The sequence below is a fragment of the Syngnathoides biaculeatus genome, chromosome 13 (genome assembly GCF_019802595.1).
Source record: "Syngnathoides biaculeatus isolate LvHL_M chromosome 13, ASM1980259v1, whole genome shotgun sequence".
In the NCBI taxonomy this organism is placed as follows: domain Eukaryota; kingdom Metazoa; phylum Chordata; class Actinopteri; order Syngnathiformes; family Syngnathidae; genus Syngnathoides; species Syngnathoides biaculeatus.
The window spans coordinates 17,091,353-17,116,794 of record NC_084652.1 but is presented as its reverse complement, the minus strand read 5'-3'; the positions used below and the strand labels follow the sequence as shown (position 1 = coordinate 17,116,794).

At 40.9% G+C, this 25,442-nt stretch overlaps 1 protein-coding gene across 1 annotated transcript; it reads right to left on the bottom strand.

The window, feature by feature from the left end:
* Positions 1–647: 647 nt before the first annotated feature.
* LOC133511038 (zinc finger protein 271-like) lies at positions 648–23,933 on the bottom strand. The gene is given in 5 exon segments (XM_061839624.1): positions 648–2,021; positions 6,493–6,599; positions 6,958–7,146; positions 16,155–17,505; positions 23,486–23,933. Coding segments are annotated over 5 exon segments (2,928 nt in total). The 5' UTR covers positions 23,586–23,933; the 3' UTR covers positions 648–840.
* Between the last annotated feature and the right edge of the window lie 1,509 nt (positions 23,934–25,442).

Sequence of the window (25,442 nt, the reverse complement as noted above, 5' to 3'; positions counted from 1 at the left end):
AGGGGAGGAGAAGCAGTGCACGTGCAGTGATGGCACACTGTACGACACCGCCCATGGGCTTTAAATATTTTTATGCAGATTTTTTTATGCAATAATAAACAAATACTTAAAAATGCTAATCTCTTCAAGTTTGTTTGAGGAATTGACTTGATATTTAAGGAAATCCCTTTTGATTAAAAAAAATATATAGTTACACTAAATTAATATACGTTAATTGTATTTCCCTGTATTTTATTTATGAGACTGGAGTCCAGTATGTATTTAATAACTTGGACCACAACAAAAATGAGTTTGCCCCACCCAACTGGCTGAGATCCAAATCTGATCCCTTCTTTTTTGTTTCTTGTAGAAAATAAATTTTACATTGGACTGCAGTTGTAACAACTCGAGGAAAACAGGTTCTCAGCTTCATCGGGATGACATTTAGTTAAAACCGTTTAAAAATCAGGAGGAGGCACTCATTGCCAGTTTGCTTGCCTGGAAGGAGAACGGAAAATAACTGCACTGGAAATGAGTAGTGTGGCAAAAGTCATTTCAGAATTATCTTCAGGTGCCTTCCATCAGACTCTGCTCTGTCTGGCTTTCCACAGCCGGCCACTTCCTCTTTCGAGTGTAGATCTGTTTCCTGTTGAATTGCTAAATAAAGCTCGATAACAAAGCATTTCTTTATTGCAGCAAATGTATGATAACTATATTTACAATGCTTCCAACAAAGGTCTTTGGCTAACACGTAACTTCACGTACCCTTTGACAAGGGTACAAACAATTACTAATCTCCCCGGCATCCCAAATAAAACCAATTCTGTTAAAATATTTAGCACGGACACAACAGCTTTTTCCTCAGTGTGTCTTTTCATGTTTTCCTAGCTGACCCTTTTGAGAGAATCTTAGACCACAAACTGAGCAGACAAAAGGTTTCTCTTTGGTGTGTGTTCTTGTGTGAGATATTAAACTTGACTTTACAGTAAAACTTTCGCCACAAAGTGAGCATGTAAAAGGTTTCTCACCAGTGTGTATTCTCGTGTGTATTTTTAAGTTTCCTTTCTGAGAGAATCTTTTACCACAAACTGAACAAGGATAAGGTTTTTCTCCAGTGTGTGATTTTTTGTGTCTTCCCAAAACTGTCTTTCGAGAGAAACTTATACCGCAAAGAGAGCAAGCAAAAGGTTTCTGTCCAGTGTGTGTTCTTGTGTGCAATGTTAAATATGACTTGCTAGCGAAGCTTTTGCTACAAATTGAGCAGTTATACGGCTTCTCTCCAGTGTGTGTCCTTGTGTGCATTATAAAACTTGGCCTTGTAGAGTAGCTTTTGCCACAAATTGAACAGAAAAAAGGTTTCTCTCCAGTATGTCGTCTTGTATGTGTTGTTAAAATTGACTTCCGATAGAAGCTTTTGCCACAAATTGAGCAGATGTAAGGTTTCTCTCCAGTATGTCGTCTCATATGAACTTTCAAATGCGCCTTGAATCTACCCGTTTTTCCACATTGACAACATTTCCAGCCTTCGTTCTCACGTGCCATATCATCTTCAGACTGTTCATCACTATCATCTTCAGAGTTATAGTCCTCATCATTATCATCTTCATAGTTATAGTCCTCATCACCATCATCTTTAAAGTTATAGTCCTCATCACCATCATCTTTAAAGTTATAGTCCTCAACATCTTCGTCAGGAGATTGTGAGGTTCTATTGTAACCATCTGCCTGGGAGCCGCCATCTTGTTCTCCATCACCTTCTGTTACTGTGGGCTGACCTGAGCTGCTGCTTGGAGGCTCCGCTCCTCCCTTCTCCTCACACTGATCCTTATCTTCGTCTTCACTCTTCAGAGGGACAAAGTATGACGGTGACTTGGTGAGATCATCCTCTCCTTCCTGTTTCAGAAGATGAGTTTCTGGCTCCTTTTTAATCTGCTGGGGCTCCTTTGCTTCCTCTTTAACGATCGAGTGCTCTTCCTTCTCCGTTTTTATGTGGAGGGTATCTAGCTCCTTCTGCCAAGGATGAAGGTATTTTTCACTGATGTCTGGAGGACAGAAGAAGAAAAACACACTTGATTTGGTAAAGACAAATCTCAAGCTATGACCAACGTTGTACATTGTTGTCTCTATGCTGGAACTTGAGTAATCAGCTCAATTTGTTCCAGAACCAAATGCGTAAGTCAAATTACTTGTTTATGAAATCAAGCGTCACTATTGAAATGAATTGAAATGCTAATGAGTTGGAGCTAGTGCTTTTAATTCTGTAAAAGAAAATAGCCCTGTTGTAAAATTTAAATATTAAAACAAAAGAAATAAAAGAAAGTAAGTTTCTTTCGGCTTGTCCCACTAGGGGTCGCCACAGTGTGACATCTCAGATGAACACTCATATTTGTTTGGCACAGTTTTTACATCGGATGCCAAATAAATAAACTGTGTAATTAAGATGAAAGTCATACACATGCACATAGACATTGTTTATATTTTACTATATTTTAATGCATCTTTGTTAATCCATTTTTCAGGCCATTGTTTCTCACCAGGGTTGCGAGTGTGTTGGCACCTCTCGCAGCTGACTGTGATAGCAGGATGTGCTCACCAGTGGTAGACTGTGACACCTATTTTGATAAATTTTTCCAAAAACATGCCCATGTCCATTTTCCAAGCTGCTTATCCTCACAAGGATCGCAGGAGTGCTGGAGCCTATCCCAGCTAACTTCGGGCGAAAGGTGTACTACAACCCTGAACTGGTTGCAAATCACATTGACCAACATTTTCCAACTCTTTTTTTTTTTTACTCGTTTTTTTAAACGTGCTTGTGCTTTACGATTGCTCACATCTTGTGTATCTTCTGGAGGCTAAGTCCCCCTGTAGTATTACATCAAATACTGATACCAGAGTATTTGGATGTTAAATGCAGCACGATACCACCACACTGTTATTTAAAAATAATAATAAAATGAAAAAAAAAAACAAAAAAAAAAAACAAAACGGACGTACATGACAGCAGCACTCTGTTTTAAAGGCCAGTTTATTGATGACCGCCTGTCTGGCTACAAGTCAGGGAAGCCAATAAGTGTTAAGGCTTCAGTGTGTGCATAGGGAGTCAAGGGCTCCAATCTAGCTCCGTGGGCATTGTTCTGCTTTTAGGCAAATTTGAGTTAAATTTATAGATATAATTTCATGAAAATATTGAGAGCCACAATGCTTTGTGAAGGTACTCAGCCCCCTTGAACTTGTCAACCTTTCACCACATTTAAGGATTCAAACATAAAGATAAAATTTGCATTTTTTTTTTGTCAAGAATCAACAACAAGTGGGACATAATCATGAAGTGGAACAAAATTTATTGAATATTTTATACTTCTTTAACAAATAAAGAAAATGAAAAGTGGGGCGTACAATAATATTCAGCCCCTTTACTTTCAGTGTAGCAAACTCACTCCAGAAGTTCAGTGATGATCTCTGAATGATTCAATGTTGACGGATGATGATAAATAGAACCCACCTGTGTGTAATCAAGTCTCCTGCTCATTGATAGTCTCAGGGTTCTGTTTAAAGTGCAGAGAGCATCATGAAGACTAAGGAACACACCACGCAGGGCCGGGATACTGTTGTGGAGAAGTTTAATGTCGGATTTGGATACAAAAACATTTCCCAAGCTTTAAACATCTCAAGGAGCACTGTGCAAGCAATCATATTGAAATGGAAGGAGTATCAGACCACTGCAAATCTACTAACACCCGGATGTCCCTCTAAACTTTCACCTCAAACAAGGAGAAGAATGATCAGAGATGCAGCTAAGAGGCCCGTGATCACTCTGGATGAACTCCAGAGATCTACAACTGAGGTTGGAGAGTCAACAATCGGTCGTACACAGCACAAATCTGGCCTTTATGGAAGAGTGGCAAGAAGAAAGCCATTTCTCAAAGATATCCATACAAAGTCCCATTTAAAGTTTGCCACAAGCCAACTGGGTGACACACCAAACATATGGAAGAAGGTGGTCTGGTCAGATGAAACCAAAATTGAACTTTTTAGCCACAATGCAAAACAATATGTTTGGTGTAAAAACAACACAGCTCATCACCCTTAAAACACCATCCCCACTGGCAAACATGGTGGTGGGAGCCCCATGGTTTGGGTCTGATTTTCTTCAGCAAGGACAGGACAGATGGTTCAAATTGATGAGAATATGAAGGGAGCCAAATACAGGACCATTCCGGAAGAAAACCTGTTGGAGTCTAACGCAGTGATCCAAAACTTAAAGCCAAATCTACAATGGAATGGTTCACAAATAAACGTATCCAGGTGTTAGAAGGCCCAAATCAAAGTCCAGACCTGAATCCAATCGAAAATCTGTGGGCAGAGCTGAAGACTGCTGTTCACAAACGCTCTCCATCCAACCTCACTGAGCTGGAACTGTTTTGCAAGGACGAATGGGCAAGAATTTGAGTCTCTTAGTGGGCAAAACTGATGGAGACATACCCCAAGCGACTTGCAGCTGTAATTGCAGAAAAAGGTGGCACTACAAAGTGTTAATGCAAGGGGACCGAATAATATAGCATACCCCATTTTTCATTTTTTAATTTGCTAAAAAAGTTTAAAATATTCAATAAATTTTGTTCCAGTTCACGACTGTGTCCCACTTGTTGATTCTTGGCAAAAAAAAAAAAAAAAAACATTTTATATCTTTATGTTTGAAGCCTGGAATGTGGCGAAAGGTTGAAAAATTCAAGGGGGCCAAATACTTTCACAAGGCACTCTATGTCAACGCCACACCGACCATTCTCGAAGCTTCACATGTGGAGATTAATGTAATTTGTGAACTAACCCTCAAATATCCCGTGACAGCGGATCTTCTATCGCAGGGTTCTCAAACTCTATTTACCCTGGGGCCGCTGGAGGCGGAGTCTGGTCGAGGCTGGGCTGCAGCCTCAGCGCACATGGATTTATGTGGACTTAAAATTAGAAATTAAAAACAATCCCATCTTCTCAAACAACTTTTTTTAAAACACAAAATAAGATGAAGGACGCTGCTGTTTACAACTTGTGTGTAAAACGTCTTTAAAGAAAAACCTCTCCTTGGCAACGCTGCTGTAACTTTCTCTCATTGAAAATTACTTCTCTGCTTGCATCATGGCCGGTCGATGTCACACGCCCGATAGCCATCTACCCCACCATGATTGGTCGACTCGTCATCTCCACACACAACAATGTAAAAGTGCCATCCATATAAAACTCGAGGGCCGCACTACCATGGAACTTATTTTTTATCACACTGCTTGTTCTCTTTTTCATGTCTTACATCTAATTTCTTGCATGAGTGACACAGAATATGAAGGATTTACTTAAACCAAAGGAGTAAAATTCTGAATGGCTGTAGGGCGGTTTTATTGCGTATTATTTTTTTACTGTTTAAATAGCAATTTTTTTAACTTTAATAATTAGCATTTTGAAATATGTACTGACTTTTAGTTTGATTACTTTTACAATTTAATTTTTTTCATTTAGGTTTGGATCACAAGTGTTTAGTATTTAATTAATAATACAGTCATTAATATGATCAAAGGGGAGTGTCATATTGAAAAAGTTATGTAAAATATGTATTATATTACTTTGAGACAACCTTCACATGCTTTACCGATATGTTGTCATGTTATGACTATGGATAGGTTTCCAATTATGCCATCTTGTGGGTCATAGAGGTCAAAGAACACAGGTGATAGGTATTTTTAATTAAACAGATTGGTCTAAGGGTGGTGGTGACACACAAGATGGTGTAATTGGAAACCTATCCATTAGCTGTGCACATCATACTAATAATAACTGATTAGTTTTTCCTCTCTTACTCCAATATAATACGGGGATTATTCTCTGCAGTTCAGTAAGGGGTGACAACTTGTAAGACGTGTACTTGTTTCTTCCTATGCAAAAACTTTACTTTTTATGAATAAAAAAAAGAGGATTTTCCAAAACAACAATCATAATAATGTTGTAGACAATGCAACATTTCAGATATTCACAAGCTCGTATCTCAGAAATAACGCAATTTATGTTCCCGTCTGTTATTGTTTGAGGAGAAAACGACTGCTTTATTCTGGCACTTAATTTTACAGATCCCTCTGGTGTATTGCAACAACCAAAATGAGTTTCTATCTTCTGGATTTTACAGAAAAGACAACTGGAGTGACAAAGAAGGGCCGACTGTAAAATAACCCAAAATGTTATCATATAAACAATTCAGATCGTTTGGTAGATAACGACGCCAATAATCTATTTCCTCATATTTGATTGACTTGTTTCATTATAGAAATATGCTTTAGAGTAGCCAGCAAAAAAAAAAAAAAAAAAAAAAAAAAAAAACAGGGGGGTGGGAAAGGGGAAACCTAAAGGTAAAAATATTGAACGTTGTTTTCCCAAACCTCTGGCCATCACCACCAAACATTCATTAAAATATGAACACAGGAACATTGTTAAGGATTAAAAAAAATAAGCGAGAGTAAGAATAGTACAAACCTGCTGCGTGCAACTCACCACGAGGCTGGTTGCAAACAGCGTCCAGCGGTTGATGTTCCGTCTCCTCTTTGATTCCACTCAACTCCTCCGCGTACCTGGCTGTTGGTCTTGCACACATTTTCGTACGCGTTCACACTTGATCTGTGTTGAGCGATACTTTAAGAAGACCTGACTGCACAAACGTGTCTCTTTGTTGGTGGCTAGAGAGCTAAGCTAAACCAGGCTAGCGAGTCCTAAAAGCCTTCGACGTGCACCGAGACACCAAGACTGAAGGAAGGATGTTTGAGGACACTAAAGTAGTGATTGCCGGACTCGGTCGAGATTTACGTAAATTCGGTACTAATTCGAGAATAATTATTGAGGGAAGCGCGTGACGTTACACAAAGAAAACGAGAGCAACAACTCGTAAATCAAGCCTCGCCTCCTTCTTCTTTTCCTTCATACGGCGGTTCACAAACGGCTTACTGGTACACGACTGTCTCCTGCTGTTCCAATTTTATTCTTGGGGTGGCACGGTGCCTCAGCTGGAAAGCGTTGGCCTCACAGTTCTGAGGACTGGGGTTCAAATCCCGACCCCGCCTGTGTGGCGTTTGCACGTGTGCTTGCGTGGGTTTTCTCCAGGCACTCTGGTTTCCTCCCACATCCACGAAAACATTCATTTATTCGAGAATCTAAACTGCCCGTAGGTGTGATTGTGACTGTCTGTCTCTGTGGCAACAAGCTCAGGGTGTGTACCCCCCCACACCCCAATTCTCCCTGATGACAGTAGGGATCGGCTCCAGTACTCCCTCGACCCTTGTGAGGAAAAGCGGCTCAGAAAATGGATGGATCAGGCACATGGAGACAGATGACAGTCACACTCACAATCACATCGAGGGGTAAGTTGTGTAATTTGTAGAATAGTAATTTTGTTTATATGCCACCACTCCTGCGACACTTGTGAGGATATGCGGCAAAGATAATGGATGGATACAATTATTGACTTAGCGTTTTTACGTCATCATCATTATATCCGCTGTCATATTTTACACAAAATCACCTATAACGGGTGGAAACCATCATTTTTTAAATCAGAAACATTGCAACTAAACAGTTTCTCCCCAGTGCGTTCTTTTGTGTTTTTTTTTAAGGTTCCACTGAAAGGGTATGGAAGGTCCTCAATGCACCTTTTTGCTAATATCATATAGTTTTTTTACGCAGAATTCGAATCTGACGACTATCAGCAAAAAATGATGGCACGTTGCTGGATTTGCCCAAAAAAGACGAAAACAAAGCGGAAAACCCGAGAAGGAACGTGACGCACGCTAGACGCGGTGACAACATGGCAAGCATTGCGCACTTGTTGTCACTGACGTCACATTTTTTGCTGAATTACCCAAACACCACTGCACGCCGCCATTTAACTTCCCTACCTAACGCTTACCAGCGTGGCAGCCTCCGGAATGCACTCCCTGTTGCTGTTTGTGTTTTTGTGTTTCACGGGCGTCTCGGGACTCAAGTAGACAAGAGAGGACTTGCTAACCATCAGAGAGTCTTCTTCTGACTTTTTTTCGACAACTCTCGCCAATTTGCTGAAGCTTTTTCCAGAGTTCCTAGTTAGCACGTTCTTCAAAGCCTCGCAACGAAGAGGCTTGCGATCCGGGATGCAAGTCCGCCTTCCAAAGCGAAGACATCGTCTAACGCTTCCGACGATCCATCTTGCGAACCTAAGCTCCCTAGCCAATAAAAAGGTTGAACTTAAGCTTCTGATTAAAACCCGCAAAGACTTTGGACGTTCTGCGGCTCTGTGCTTCACGGAGACTTGGCTTTGTGGACGAGTGTCCGACACTGCTATCACGCTCCCCAGCTTCAACCTCCATCGTGCTGATCGTGTCAACGAGCTAACAAACTTAATTGATACAATTTTCAGAAGGCCAAAATTACAGTTAAGATCCTTTTTTGTTAGTCACTTGAAAGATTCGAGAATTTTGTGAAATACTGGATTTGTTTATTATTTTGTCTTTCTGCCATTGTCATCAAATTTTAAACAAATAATAAACATTTCGCTTTGCTTGTGGTGAACATTGGCAGGCAGTCAGAGATCCCTCCAAGGCAGTGGAAAGGGCCAGTCAGTGGCTGTGGATAAAGAGGAAAGACCTCAATTGGGCCTTCAGGAGAATTGACCCCTCCGTACAGGGCACTTAACCACCCCTCCTGAAGTGACGTCACGCCACGTGCGATGACGTCAGACAATTAGGAAAATATCGGCGCAGCAAGAAAGGAATAGAGCGAAACTGTCCGATTTACCGGCTGATTTCTCACTCGGATTCTTAGCTAACAGTGAAATATCGTTGAAAAGCAGAAAGCAGGGTTCACGTATTTCAGCGAGGGGTATTTCAATGGTATTTACATGCATATCGACGGAGAAACCATTGATATTAGCGCGAGATCTTTCCAGAGTCAGAGGAAGACTGAGAAGCCACATATATTATAACCCAAAGACGAATTCGTCATTGACGGTTTCCTATTTTCGTGTTACATATCACACTTGTGTGCAGAATCTGTATGTGTATCTGTATAGCCGTTTGTGAACCGCCGTATGAAGGAAAAGAAGAAGGCGAGGCTTGATTTACGAGTTGTTTCTCTCGTTTTCTTTGTGTAACGTCACGCGCTCCCCTCAATAATTATTCTCGAATTAGTGCCGAACCTACGTAAGTCCCGACCGAGTACGACAATCACTACTTTAGTGTCCTCAAACATCCTTCCTTCAGTCTTGGTGTCTCGGTGCACGTCGAAGGCTTTTAGGACTGCTAGTCCGGTTTAGCTTAGCTAATTAGCCGCGAACAAAGGGACACGTTTGAGCAGTCAGATCATCGCAAAATATCGCTCAACACAGATCAAGTGTGTCAATCATTCACACGTAGCTATGTTATGCAAGCGAAGAACTGCTAATTCATTTATATGAGACATGTATTTAAAATCAAATATAGGGCATACCTTCGTGCTAACAAACAAAGTCCAGAGACACGTTTGTGCAGTCCGATCATCGCTTAATATCGCTCAACAAAGAATAAGTGTGTCAATCGTTCACACGCAGCAGTGTTATGCTAGCGAAGAACTGCTAATTCATTTATATGAGACATGTATTGAAAATCAAATTTAGGGTTGACCTTCGTACAAACATATCTGTTCCGGTTGATGGATTCAGTTGATCATGCGGTCTTCCTCAAAGTTTGATTCATCAAAGACATTTTTCATACTCGGTCTTCTGTTCCGGTTGATTTTAGATGGATTTAGTTGATGATGCGGTCTTACACAAAGTTTGATCTATCAAAGACATTTTTCGTACTGGGTCTTCGGTTTTGGAACGGGTACGAATTGAAATCCACCAACTAGCCTTTCAGGATACCTGTCGTCACTATTATAAAGTCCGTGACTACACCTCTTAACCATATCTATTGGAAAAGAACCCAAATACGCAATAAAACGCCAACAGAAGCTATACTGGACCATCCAGCCAGCGTTGTCTGAGATTTGAGTCCGAGATTATGCAGATCTCTGGCCTCTGATTGGTCAGTGACGCAGATTGCGCAACATCCACGGAGGGCACCTAGGGGGTGAACTTGGGAGGCTGAGATTCACTGCTGAACCCTCTCGAGAGTGTCGTTTGTGTTTCTGTCACCAACATGGCCATTACAATCTGAATCTCTGTTATGTTCTGCTAAAATTAAAACGGTTCAGGAATATTACATTGAGATTAACCAGACACGGAGATCGATTTCATGAAGTTTTAGTCCAGTAAAGCAGTAAAGGACCTTCGGCGTCAACGCTTGCGTCCGTTCAGGGAAGAATAATTGACCCCTCCGTGGATATTGCGCAATCCGTGTCACTGACCAATCAGAGGCCAGAGATCTGCATAAACCAAAGCCCGTTTTTGCTTCCGCCATTTTCTCAGACAACATTGCATGGTCCAGGATAGGGTTAGTTAGTGTTTTATCGCGTATTTGGGTTATTTAACAAAAAAATATGGTTAAGAGGTGTAGTCACGGACTTTGTAATAGTGACGACAGGTATCCTGAAAAGCTAGTTGGTGGAATTTCGATTCGTACCCTTTCCAAATCCGAAGACCCAGTACGAAAAATGCCTTCGATGGATCAAACTTTGTGGAAGACCGCATCATCAACTAAATCCATCTAATATCAACCGGAACACATGTTTGCACGAAGGTATGCCCTATATTTGATTTTCAATACATGTCTCGTATAAATGAATTCGAAGTTCTTCGCTAGCATAACACTGCTGCGTGTGAACGATTGACACACTTATGCTTTGTTGAGCGATATTTAGCGATGATCGGACTGCACAAACATATTGATTTCTTGCTGGCTCGCAGCCGAAGCTTAACCAGACTGTGTTTGCACGAAGATATGCCCTAAATTTGATTTTAAATACACGTCTCGTATAAATGAACGAGAAGTTCTCCGCTAGTATAACACCCCTACGTGTGAACGATTGACACACTTATTCTTTGTTGAGCGATATTTAGCGATGATCGGACTGCACAAACGTATCGATTTCTTGCTGGCTCGCGGCCGAAGCTTAACCAGACTGTGTTTGCACGAAGATATGCCCTAAATTTGATTTTTAATACACGTCTCGTATAAATGAACGAGAAGTTCTCCGCTAGTATAACACCCCTACGTGTGAACGATTGACACACTTATTCTTTGTTGAGCGATATTTAGCGATGATCGGACTGCATAAACGTATTGATTTCTTGCTGGCTCGCGGCCGAACGTTAACCAGACTGTGTTTGCACGAAGATATGCCCTAAATTTGATTTTTAATACACGTCTCATATAAATGAATGAGACATTCTCCGCTAGCATAACATTGCTGCGTGTGAATTATTGAATGAAATCAGAAGCATGGCGTCTCTCTCAGTTAAGAATGTATTGTATTTAGAGTCTATAATATATCGTTGATTTGAATGAAATCAGAAGCATGGAGTCTGTCTCAGTTCAGAATGTATTGTATTGTATTTTCCATTTTTACAGTTTGTCTTACGTCAGCGCACGTGGCGTGACGTCACTTCAGGAGGCGTGGTTAAGTGCCCTGTACGGAGGGGTCAATTAAATGGAGCCCAATGACGTAGAATAAAAATTGGACTGTGCACAGGCCCGTTTCACATGGTCAACTCCTGGTCATGGCAAAATATTGCTATGGTTACTATTTGACGTGAAATTTGACGTCCTTTGACATCCTTACAATTGTATATTGTGAAACCTAATAACATTGAATTTAATTGGAATATGTTAGGTGTAGCTTTTTTGTTGCGCTGTTGGCTGTCAAAACCGTGCAGGTGTCGCAAAGAAGTTACTTTTCACTGATAAGTGTGTTTCAGCTTAACATTCATAATTAATTATTATATATTTATCGCATCATTTTCAATAACAATGTGAATGTGTGTATGTTTACGATACTTTTTGCCCTGAGCAGAAGTCAGAGCCTGTTGTCCATGGCGGAACAAATGATGGATGCAGAGTGCGCAGTCCAGTTTTTATTCATGTCATTGATGGAGCACATCTGATTTCGTACAGAACCCGGAAGGAATTTTTCGTTTTCCCTTGTGTTGCAAATAACATGCACTACCGCCATCTACTGGTGTGGAGTGTGAGTTACAGACACAGGGGGTTCCATTCGTCGTCTAGCGTTCCCGGCATTTCTCCAGCATCTCCAGCATCTCGAACAACTGGCTGCCGCTGCCCTGGTCCTGTCCTCATCTATGCACAATCATAAAGAGTCCTTTCGATTGACTTGTTTTGATAGTACATTGGTTGCACGTAAGGCGTGTGCTCCTGGCTGTGAGCCCCAGGAAGGCTGCTGGCCTGGAGGGAGCACCAGGCAAGGTGCAGAGAGCATGTGCCCACCAGCTGTCCAGCGTCTTCTGCAAGATCTTCAACCGCGCACTGGCCCAAGCAGTCAAAGAAATCCTTAAACTAGCCTCAGACTATCGCTGTGTTTCCCTCACACCCGTCATTATGAAGTGTTTCAGCAGGCTGACGTTCAAATACATCAAAGACCGCACTTTTTGAGGCCCCGGGCAATAAAAACCCGTCTTCTTTGCTATAGAGCTAGGGCACCTCCGTGATAAAATCACGTGACTCAACATATTGCCACTCAACCAGAGCATTGTTCCAAGTTAATTCAATACAGAGACCAAACGAAAATACGTCTTATAGCACGACACCCAGAATTTTGTCCGATACCATTTAACATTGAGAAGGTGATAATAAATGAAGCTAGATGGAAAAATGAGAGACACTTGGCGTAGAGGACCCATATTTAATGCCGAAGTTGATTGTTTCACCGATAAGAAAGTGGACTGTTAATTCGCTTCCGCTTCTCTTGGACAACTGGATATACACATGTATCTTGTGAGTAAGTCGTCGAGATTTACACAGAAAACTTCGAAAGCGTATAAAAGTCTGGACGCATGCAAATACTCCGTTGCTGTATCTGTTCTCAATCAGGAATAAATCCCACATAGTGATAGGCCCATTCAAATTTTTTCAACACAGATACCAATATTTAAACAAATGACCCATGGTTTTCCACAAACTCGCATTCATTAACTACGATTGGGGGAAAAAACTTAGATTTCTCCATACACGGAAGCATATTGCGGCCACATGTGAACCTCCGTAAACCTCTCCAACTGTTTTTTTTTTTTTTTGTTGTTGTTTTTAATACGCAGGTAGGGGGTAGGTTGGGAGACGTAATCTTTCTTTCAGTAAGCGACCGGCGGCCGGCGCAAGTGACCGGTGGCTAGCCGCAAGCAACCATCAGCCTGTCATACATACTGTTGGGGAGTCTGTTGTTAGTTAGAAGTGATCTGCATAGCATGTAAATATGCCTCGAAACGATAGGGTAATATTGACCCGGACACTTCACTCGACTCCGTGTCCCATGAGGCGTCAAACTTTTTTGGATCGATCACCAACGTTTCACTGTAACTCTAACATTCCGTCCTGCTCCGTCCAAAATCTTCATTCCGTGTACATATGCTTGCATGAAATAGTTGAGACCTCTCTGAAGAAACCCTTTTGGACAAGTCTGGAGCAATTGGCAAAAAACATACCATATTGTTACTGAGAATACACAATAGAGAATCCACTTCAAACCTGTTCTGTTCAGTCGCCATTTTGGAAGATTGTGGGAGATGGCAACTGTAACTAAAGGGGGCGGGGCTGAAGATCGCCAGTCGGAAAGGTCCATTGGTCGGTGGCCAGTCCGGGGTGTGAGGTGGTGCCCTAACACTTGACACAAATTAGCTGGGACAGCCTCCATCACATCTGCAACCATGGTAAGGATATAGTATATGGATGGATGTTCAACAGTATGGCAAAACCCCTTGACTCCGTGTGGATTACTACATTTTCTTAATCACAAATTGTTATTTATATAATGTAATTATAATACCGAGTTCACTCATTTGAGAACAATGTGTATTTACATAAAAATAATAAACTGCCTGTCACAGAAAGGGTTTTCTCAAGAGCCGCCGGCACAAGGTCACACCCAAATGCAGGACTTCCAGGCAATGGCATTATGTTCAGAGTGGCTTTATTCCAAAAACAGGTAGATACCAAAAGGCAGTCCAAAACAAGGCAGAGGAAAGAAAACGAAGGCTACAACCAAGGTCCAAAAACATGAAAGGAGGTCTGATGACTATGAGAAAAACTAAGAAAATTGACAAGACGTGGTCAAACTTAAAGGGCACAGAACCATTGGGAGAAGGATAGCTCTACACTAGATTTACGCACAATAGTGGAGAATCCAACATGCAGTATATGCAATCGAACGAACTGGCAAATGCTGATGACAAAACTCCAACTTAAATGTCTCGTAAAATTACAGTCAAATGAACAACAGCTGTGTGACAGCTGTCAGAGGTGGTCCTCTTCATGACAGATTTATGCAGGAGACGACTCCCTGTCTTATTCCCCCCCACAAATGGGATATGGATGATTATAACATTTAAAAAACAGCAACATCAATCTATGAATACTTTTTGGTTTGTTACAGACACTCCAGTTAGATTTGTTGTCAGTTTTTAAAAAATCATGAGGCCTTCTGTATCAGCAATAACTTATTCCAAAATCCTAACTAGATTTAATTGCCCTGGCTGATGCAAGTTATGGATTACAATTACTTACTTTTAGTATTACAAGTTGCAACTTACCTTTGCCATCACAAGATGAGACTTATTTCATTCCATTCTACAGGGTACGCCATCTCTGACCCATACAGCAATGAAGTATTTGGATGTGTCCAGAATTTTATATGCTTTCAAACTCTTCTGTGTATATAAATCTCGACGACTTACTCACCAGAAACACGTATATATCCAGATCTCCAAGACATAGAAGTGAATTATCAGTCAAATTTGTTATCGGCGAAAACGTCGACTTTGGCATTAAAAATTGATCCTCTATGCCAAGTGTCTCTAATTTTTCCACATACCTTTGTTTATCATCACCTTCTAAATGTTTAGTGGTTAAATTTCCAGTATTTATTTAGGAACTTGGGTCACAACATAAAACAAGTTTGACCCACCCAGCTGGTTGAGACCAAAAATATGCCTTCTTTTTTATTTCTTGTAGAAAATAATTTTTACTTTGTACTGCAAGTGTAATAACTCAAGCAAAACGGGTTGTCAGGTTCACTATGGTGACATTTAGTTAAAAAAAAAAAAATTAACTTTTAAAGATAAGGAGGAGGCACTCATGAACAGTTTGCCTGCCTGGAAGGAGAACGGAAAAGAACTGCACTGGAAATGAGTAGTGTGGCAAAAGTCACTTCAAAGTTATCGTCAAGTGCCTTCCATCAGACTGGTTCTGTCTGGTCTTCCACAGCCGGCCATTTCCTCTTTTGAGCGCAGATCTCTTTCCTGTTGAATTGCTAAATAAAGCTCAATACCAAAGCATTTCTTCATTGCAGCAAATGTATGATAACTACATTTACAACGATTCTAACACAGGTCTTTGGATAACATGTAACTTCACATAACCTTTTTGCTAATAAGAGATACGGGCCAACAACTACAAGACTTCAATCAAAACTACATACTGTATTTTACAGGAAAGAAAAAATCTACCAGGATATGCAATAGTTTGCGTTACAATAATAAACCTCTCAAATACAGTAACACACCAATTGCCAGGTAATAGCTTGAGTCAATGGGAGAAAAAAATATCAATGTAAGCATATTGACTGTCTTATGACAGTAAATGGCGAAAGTTAGGCAAACATTGAAGAAAATGTACTTCAAACATGAAGCAGGTCAAGATCTTGAGAGGTCCTGGGTGTCCTTGCTTTTTTTCTTTTATGTTCTTCTTGTCATTGACTTATTTTTCTTGTTTGTTTCAAAAAAAAATTGACAGTGTAATGAAGGGATGTTACACAACTGCAGCAAGTGATTTTATTTCAGGTCATTAAACAAACAGCTTATTCTACCTCTTCAAATTTACCTAATTTCATTTACGCTTCGAGATAAACACTAACAAGGACAGTACTTGACACAGCAGTATTGTTACAGAAGCAATCACTGACTTTACATCACTGTTAGAAAATTCACTTGCATATTTTGTTCAATATTGAAAAAAAAATTACTATTCTACCCATCTCTTCTTCTATCTCTTAAAACCATTCCGTTAAAATTTTCAGCACGGACACGACAGCTTTTTCCTCAATGTGTCTTTTCATGTTTTCTTAACTGACCCTTTTGAGAGAATCTTAGACCACAAATTGAGCACACAAAAGGTTTCTCTTTAGTGTGTGTTCTTGTGTGAGATATTAAACTTGACTTTACAGTGAAACTTTCGCCACAAAGTGAGCATGTAAAAGGTTTCTCACCAGTGTGTATTCTTGTGTGTATTTTTAAGTTTCCCTTCTGAGTGAATCTTTTACCACAAACTAAACAAGGATAGGGTTTTTCTCCTGTGTGTGATTTTTTGTGTCTTAGAAAATGTGTTTTATGAGAGAATCTTATGCCGCAAAGTGAGCAAGCAAAAGGTTTCTCTCCTGTGTGTGTTCTTCTGTGTGATGTTAAATGTGTCTTGTTAGAGAAGCTTTTGCTACAAATTGAGCAGTTATACGGCTTCTCTCCGGTGTGTGACCTTGTGTGCATTATCAAACTTGACTTTGCAGAGTAGCTTTTGCCACAAATTGAACACACAAAAGGTTTCTCTCCAGTGTGTATTCTTGCATGTGATCTTAAACTGGACTTATCATAGAAGCTTTTGCCACAAATTAAACAGACAAAAGGTTTCTCTCCAGTATGTTTTCTTGTGTGTGTTGTAAAACCTGACTTGAGAAAGAAGCTTTTGCCACAAACTGAGCACATGTAAGGTTTCTCTCCAGTATGTCGTCTCATATGAACTTTCAAACCCCACTTGAACCGACCTGTTAACCCACATTGACTACATTTCCAGCCTTCATTCTCACGTGCCATATCATCTTCAGACTGTTCATCACTATCATCTTCAGAGTTATAGTCCTCATCATTATCATCTTCATAGTTATAGTCCTCATCACCATCATCTTCATAGTTATAGTCCTCCTCATCATCATCATCATCATCATCATAATAATCATCCTCACCATGGCCATCATCTACGTCAGGAGATTGTGAGGTTCTATTGTCACCATCTGCCTGGGATCTTCCATCTTGCTCCCCATCACCTTCTGTTGCTGTGGGTTGACTTGAGCTGCTGCTTGGAGGCGCCACCCCTCCCTTCTCCTCACACTGACTCTTGGCTTCGTCTTCACTCTTCAGAGGGACAAAGTATGACGCTGAGTTGGTGAGATCATCCTCTACTTCCTGTTTCAGAAGATGGGTTTCTGGCTCCTTTTTAATCTGATGGGGCTCCTTTGCTTCCTCTTTAACGATCGAGTGCTCTTCCTTCTCTGTTTTTATGTGGAGGGAATCTGGCTCCTTCTGCCATGAACGAAGGTATTTTTCACTGACGTCTGCAGGACAGAAGAAGAGAAACGCACTTGATTTGGTAAAGTCAAATCTCAAGCTATGACCGATGTTGTTCATTGTTGTCTCCACGCTGGAACTTGAGTAATGAGCTCAATTTGTTCCAGAACCAAATGCATAACTTAACTTACTTGTATATGAAATCAAGCTTCACTATTCAAATGAATTGAAATGCCAATGAGTTGAAGCAAGTGCTTTTCATAAATGAAAATAGCACTGAAAAATGTAAGTATTAAAACAAAAGAAAAACTGTAATTAAAGGAGGACTTTGTCAAAAAATTTCTATGTACAATAAACCCTCCAATCACAAGTATTATTATTACAGATATTTTGGACATTGATTAATAAAAAAAAAAAGAATTGAAAATAAAGAACATTTTTGAAATTTAAGCAAAATTTGGATATGTGCCAGCTTTCACAGCCATATCCGGAAGGAACGTCCTTGACTCCACCCAGTGACGTCACCGGTGCTTAGCATCCGTCCGTAAAAATACACACAAGAATACACACTGGTGAGAAACCTTTTACATGCTCAGTTTGTGGCGAAAGTTTCACTGTAAAGTCGAGTTTAATATCTCACACAAGAACACACACTAAAGAGAAACCTTTTGTCTGCTCAGTTTGTGGCCAAAGATTCTCTCAAAAGGGTCAGTTAGGAAAACATGAAAAGACACACTGAGGGAAAAAGCTGTCGTCTCTGTGCTAAATGAAAATTTTAACGGAATGGTTTTAAGAGACATGCTGGGTAGAATACTAATTGTTTTCTGTTTTTTTCAATGTTAAACAAAATATGCAAGTTAATTTTCTAACAGTGAAGGAAAGACGTGAAGTCAGTGATTGCTTCTGTGACAGTACTACTGTGTCAAGTACTGTCCGTGTTAGTGTTTATCTCAAAGATGTAAATTTGAAGATGGAGAAAGGGGTTGTTCCAACAGACCTAACTGCGCTTTTTTCTTTCATTCATGTACAATCTAAAATTTTGAGATGAAAAATCCAAGTCCAGATAATGTATCAAATTATTTCCAAAGTAGTAAAGGGGTTAAAGAAGTGTTGAATGTTGCCTGTCTACTTGTTTTGCACCAAACCAGCAAAGTAGTCATCTGCACCCAGCGCATTCCCATAAATGGCTGAAAACAGAAACAATATGGATCTATATGAGGTTAACGTTAGTCAGCACAAATAATTAGCAACCCCCGTCCAACACAATATTAGGATTCCCACATAGTTTCCAGGCCAGACATGCCTTACTCCAATATTACTGGCTCCAGAACATGCGATGCTGCTGTCTGTCTGCTCTATGCCAGTCAAACCCACCCTGCTGCTTCCAGACGAGAAAAGAACTGTGGCAGCGTTAACGATTCCCGCTAACACTAACCCAGACTAATCCTAACCTTAACCCATCCGAAACTGAGCCATAACAAACTTCTTGGTTTTTATTTCATAAAAACATGATCAGTTTGAGGTAGTAATTTTGTAAAACTATGGAAAGTATGTGAAACTCAATTTACCTTGGGGTTAGGGTTAGTCTGGTTGAGGTTGGCCCGCAGCCTTGGCGCATAAGGACCTATGTGGAATTTAAATTAGAAATGAAAAACAATCCTATCTTCCCAAACATATTTTTTTACACAAAATAGGATGAAGAAAGATGCTGGTGTTTACAATTTGTGTGCAAAACATCTTTAAAAAAAAAAAAAAAACCTCCTTGCCAACACTGCTGTAAGTTTCTCTCAGTCATCGGTCGGCTCGTCACTTCCGCACACAACACTGTAAAAGTGGCATCCATTAAACACTCGAGGGCCGTACAACCATTATACTTTCATATTAAGGTGGGAGCCACAAAATCTCGTCTCACGGGCCGCAAATGGCCCGAGGGCTGCCAGTTTGAGACCCCTTTCAGCTTCTCAAGGTGGGGTTTGTACTCCCTTGCACCAAACTTGTTTTACATTCAGTCCTGACAACGCTGGCGATCCATGGATCATAGACAGTGGAATAGATACTTTTCATTTTTTGTTTACAACGCCATTTTGGACGGTAAGATGATGTCTAAATATCATGGCCTGGAAACTTGAATCGCAGACCGCCGCCTGGAAACTCGGCTCGCCGCCGGAGCTCGCTCGTCAGACTCCGCCTCATTCCCGTCCGAAGAACTATCCGCGGCTGCCGGCCCGCAGCTCCCCGGGACCTTTGTCGCGCATTGGCCTCCAAGTTGTCAGACTCCATGTCATTCCGCCTGAAGAACGATCCGAATATGCAACATTAATTACACCCACAGGTTCAAATGTGTATGAAGTATTCCTCCGTCTTTCCTACGTCATCAGATGGGGATAAATACGAGAAATCGGCGCTGGCCAATAAATGGTATCCCATGTAATCGAGCCTTTGTTGCGGCACAGTACACGCCACATCCGCGTACGTAGGTCATGTGACTCGCGAAAATGGCAGTTCCTCTGAAAATTTGTAATTGTCAATAAAAATCTTTTCAAAACACTATTAAATGAGAGGATTTAACATCACTTTGTCAAAATAGGGTACATATTACATGACCAACTGGATACACTGTTCATGCAAAGCACTGGATTTCCCCTTTAAAAAGAGAGCTGAAGTGGAAAAGTGCAGTTCCTGCTGCTGTGGATCGGCGATAAAGGACGGGACCGGAGACAAAGATAAGTTGCTAAAAACTTCTTACGAAAAATTCTCTGACTACATCACTCCAAAAGCAAAGCCCATATTTGCTAGATATAAGTTTCACGAGAAGACGCAAAGTAACTTTGAGTCATTTGAGCACGTTGTGACATAACGCCAGCTGTTGGTTAAAGACTGTAACTACACAAACAGCAATGAGATGGTTAGAGACCGCATACTTTTTCTAACCAACTCAACGAGTGTGCGCGAAAAGTTACTCGGCCAGTGGCTGGCACGCACGCTCGAAAAAAGCAATTGGCATAGCCCGCTCCCACGAGTTAGCAAAAGTGCAGCTAAAGGCTATGGCTAGTGACAGCCACAAGGTTCGTGTTATCCACCACAAACCTGGAAAGCAAAGTTTCACTGCGGGTGCTGGTAGGCACATTGACAGCCCAAAGACCTCCGTAAAGATGTGCAACAAGTGTGGAGGATACCACAGTAAATTAGCTGAATGGACAGCAAAAGGGAAACAATGCCCTAAGTTTCGGACCCCTTTTTCTGTCTGTTCTTACAACCATAAGCCACACAATGAAATACCATGATGAAAAGGCCGTAAGACGCTTATAAGCAAGCAAATATTCACAAAAAGATCACTAAGAAATGAGTTGTATTGTAGTTTTGCCGTCCATTATGGTGTCGTAAACAAAAGTCGTGACTCATGACGTCACGTGAAAAGTAAAAGTAAAAGCCCTCACTACACATCGCGATGTTATTGCCCAAGAAGGACTGCTCCATTTGATTGGTCCATGGGAGGTGGATGTATCGAATTACTTAGGAACGTATTGTTTTTATCACATTGCTTGTTCTCTTTTTCATGTCTTACATCTAATTTCTTGCATGAGTGACATGAGTGAGCAGTTTTAGTGCATATTAATTTTTACTCTTTAATTGGCAATTTTTTTTTAAACTTTAATAATTAGCATTTTGAAATATGTCCTGACTTTTAGTTTGATTAGTTTTAACTATTTCATTTTTTCATCTGGGTTTGGATCATGTGTTTAACAATATCTAGTATGTGATTGATACATGGCGGCACGGTGGGTTTTTTCCGGGCACTCCAGTTTCCTCCCACATCCCAAAAACATGCACCATTAATTGGAGACTCTCAATTGGTGTGATTGTGACTGCCTCCTGCCCGTTGACTGCTGGAATAGGCTCCAGCACTCCACGTGACCCTCATGAGGATAAGCGACAAAGAAAATGGATGGATGATTAATACACTGATAAAAATGATGAAAAGGAAGTGTTGTATTGAAAAAAATTATGTAAAATATATATTCTATTAGTTTTAGACAAACTTGACATGCTTTACCGATATGTTGTCGTCATGTTCGGACAATTAGCTGTGTGCATGATACTTGTTGCAAATAATAAAGTTTTCCTCTCTTACTTCAATATACAGCAACAAGGGGATTATTCTCTGCAGTTGAGTAAGGGGTGACAACTTGTAAGACTTGTACTTGTTTCTCCCTATTAAAAAAAAAAAAACATTGCCTTCTTTTTTAAATGAAAAAACAAAGATTTGCCAAAACAACAAACTCGCATCTCAGAAATAAAGCAATTTATGTTACTGTCTGAGGAGAAAATTATCTCATTGAACAGTCGTACGAACATTTCTGTAACTCCGGTCTGTATGCAAAAGCAATAGAGTGAACGGCGCGTCAGTAGAGTGAACCCATCCGACACGACCAGGTGCCCCGGATGTAGTCATGTGCTCGAAAACAGTCTATTGTCTGAGGAGAAAATGACTGTCTTATCCTGGCACTTAATTTTGCAGATCCCTCTGGTGTATTGCAACAACCAAAATGAGTTTCATCAGGATTTTACAGAAAAAAAACAACTCGAGTGACAAAAAAGGGCTGACTATAAAATAACCCAAAATTTTAACATATAAACAATTCTGATCGTTTGGTGGATAACAATTTCAATAATCTATATCCTCATATTTTATTGACTTATTTCATTTGGCATGACCAAATGTGCTGAAGAGTAGCCAGGGAAAAAAAGGGGGGAGGGGGCAGGTAAAAATCTTGAACGTTGTTTTCACAATTGAGCTCGTGCACGTGACGTCACCATTTTCACGGCGCCATATTGCCGGTCAAAAAGAGCTGCTCGACAGTGTGGGCGGCATTGAACCGGAGCAGAATATTCACAATGCCCGAGACCTGTTGTGCTGTTGGTTGTCACGACAGACAAGACAGATATTCAAAGAGATCATTCTGTGGAATGCCAGCTAAAAACACCAGAAAAGACCGATGAGGCAAACTCCATTTATTAATTTTTTTTTCAAAAAATAAAACCTGTATATTAGTTCACCACGAGCTAAGCGAAAAGTTTATTATTTGTTTAAAATGTGATGACAATGACAGAAAGACAAAAGAATAACCAAATCCAGTATTTCACAAAATTCTCAAATCTTTCATGTGACAAACAAAAAACGATCTTAACTGTCATGTTGGCCTTCTGAAAAGAGTATCGATTAAGCTTGTTAGCTCGGCGACACATCAGCACGATGGAGGTTGAGACCAGGCAGCGTCGGGAAAGCGTCCACAAAGACAAGTCTCCGTGAAGCACAGAGCCGCAGAACGTCCAAAGTCTTCTGTCGGAAGTGTTAGACGATGTCCCCGCTTACGCAGCCGGACTTGTGTACCGAATCGCGAGGCTTTTAAGAGCGCGCCGATGATTAACTCTGGAAAAAGCTTCAGCGAATTGGCGAGAGTTGTTGAAGAAAAGTAAGATGAAGGCTCTCTGATGGTTAACAAGTCCTCTCTCGTGTACTTGAGTTCCAAGACACCCGTGAAACGCAGAAACGCATAACAGTAACCAAGAGTATTCCGTAGACTTCCACAGTGGGTGTGCGTTAGGTAGAGAGGTTAAATGGCAGAGCGCAGTGGTGTGTGGGTAATTGAGAAAAAATTGTGACGTCAGTGAAAACACATTGGGGATGTTTATGTATGCTTTTTGTTCCCAGTTTGGTTTTGGACATGTTGAATGCTGTTGGATCAGTATGCTGAGAGTGTTTATGGTGCAAGTACTGCTAAAGATTCACTGCAAGAGATCAAGAATGTGTTACTGTAGCAGCTAAAGTTCCATGCTTAGTTTTTTTATGTTTTCTTTTCTTTTTTACCTCGTTTTGTGAATTTCACTACCATATCATCACCACCATACATTCATGGCCATCATCACCATACATTCAGTGAAATATGAACACAGGAACATTGGAACATAAGGTTTAAAAAAAAAAGCGAGAGTAAGAGTAGCATAAACCTGCGACGTGCAACTCACCACGAGGCTGCTTGCAAACAGCGTCCAGCGGTTGAGGTTTCTTCTCCTCTTTTATTCCACTCAACTCCTCCGCGTACCTTGCTGTTGGTTTTGCACACATTTTCGTACGCGTTCACACTTGTTCTGTGTTGGGCGATACTTTGCGAGGACCTGACTGCACGAACGTGTCTCTTTGTTGGCGGCTAGCGAGCTAAGCTAAACCGGACTAGCGAGTCCTAAAAGCCTTCGACGTGAACCGAGACACCAAGACTGAAGGTATGATGTTTGAGGACACTAAAGCAGTGACTGACGTACTCGGTCGAGACTTACGTAGGTTCGATAAGAAGAATTATTGAGGGGAACGCGTGACGTTACACACAAAACAAAAAAAACGAGAGAAACAGCTCGTATATCAAGCCTCGCCTCCTTCTTCTTTTTCTTTTTACAGCGGTTCACAAACGGCTTACTGGTACACGACTGCCTCCTGCTGTTCCAATTTTGGAACAGTATCTTTACGCCGTATCGTAAGTTTCTTTCGGCTTGTCCCGTTAGGGGTCGCCACAGCGTCACATCTCAGATGAACGCTCATATTATATTACACCTTTTTAAAAATAAATTATTATTGGGGTGTCAGGGTGGGGCAGCTGGAGAGCATTGGCCTCACACTTCTGAGGACCTGGGTTTAAATCCCGGCCCCGCCTGTTCCAACTGTACTTCCAGGCTCTTGCATAGTTAGAGGGAAAATACTTGACACCGTCTCTTTCTTTATACATGTTTATTTATGGCAATGACTCATCAGCAAACAGAGTAACATTTTGATATGTAATGTTTAAAAAATGCATTTTTTAAAATATGTACCATATCTTGTGCTGACCCAGCCCGTCTGTTAAATTTTAAGTCGATGCGGCCCCCAGAGCTGGCATGGACGCATCAGCGAACAGAGGAACATCAGTCTTCTTGGTATCACAATACATTCCATAATAGAACAAACAGAAACTTGTCCTTACAGCTTATTGGTGGTCGTGAGTCACGTGACCCCCACTAGATCACTAGTTTCAAAATAAAATCCATAAAATAAAACAAAATATGAGAACATAACTCAACACCTCCACTTGTTCTCATCCCCATAAAACCATGTGCTCAGTTTCCAAAGAACCATGCTTTGAACTTCAGTATTTTTGGTTTTGCAACAGATTTTGTCAACATATCTGCAGCCATTTCTTCTAATGAACAAGAAACAACATTTATTTTCCCTGCATTGGGCATGTCTCTTATAAAGTGATATTTCACATCAACGTGTTTAGACGTCTGTCTGTTCGCTGGGTTTTTGCACTGTGCAATAGCGCCCTGGTTGTCTCCATGAATCGTAGTACAACTGTACTTTTGTTATCCAGGCCATTTATCAACTGAGAAAGAAAAATGCTTTCTTGAGTAGTAGAGGCCAATGCAAGAGTTTGTGACAGTTTGCTTACTACCCTGCTGATGTCTGGCCTCGTACAGGTCATGGCATAAATCAAACTCCCAACAATTTCACGATATTCTTTGGGATTCACAACCTCATTTGTTTGTCAAGTGTCGTGTGATTTACAATTTGACATTCCAAACCTTTCAAACATTTTTAAGATGTACTTTTTCTGACTCATTTTGATTTGTGGCTGCACGGTGGCTCAGCTGGTAAAGCATTGGCCTCACAGTTCTGAGGTCCTGGGTTCAATCTCAGACCTGCCTGTGGGGAGTTTGCATGTTCTCCCCATGCCTGTGTGGGTTTCCTCCCACATTCCAAAAACATGTAACATTAATTGGATACTCTAAATTGCCCCTGGGTGTGATTGTGAGTGCGGCAGCTTGTCTCTATCTGCCGTGCGATTGGCTGGCAACCAGTTCAGGGTGTACCCCGCCTCCTGCCCGATGACACCTGGGATAGGCTCCAGCACTACCCGCGACAGTCGTAAGGATAAGCAGTGAAGAAAATGGAGGG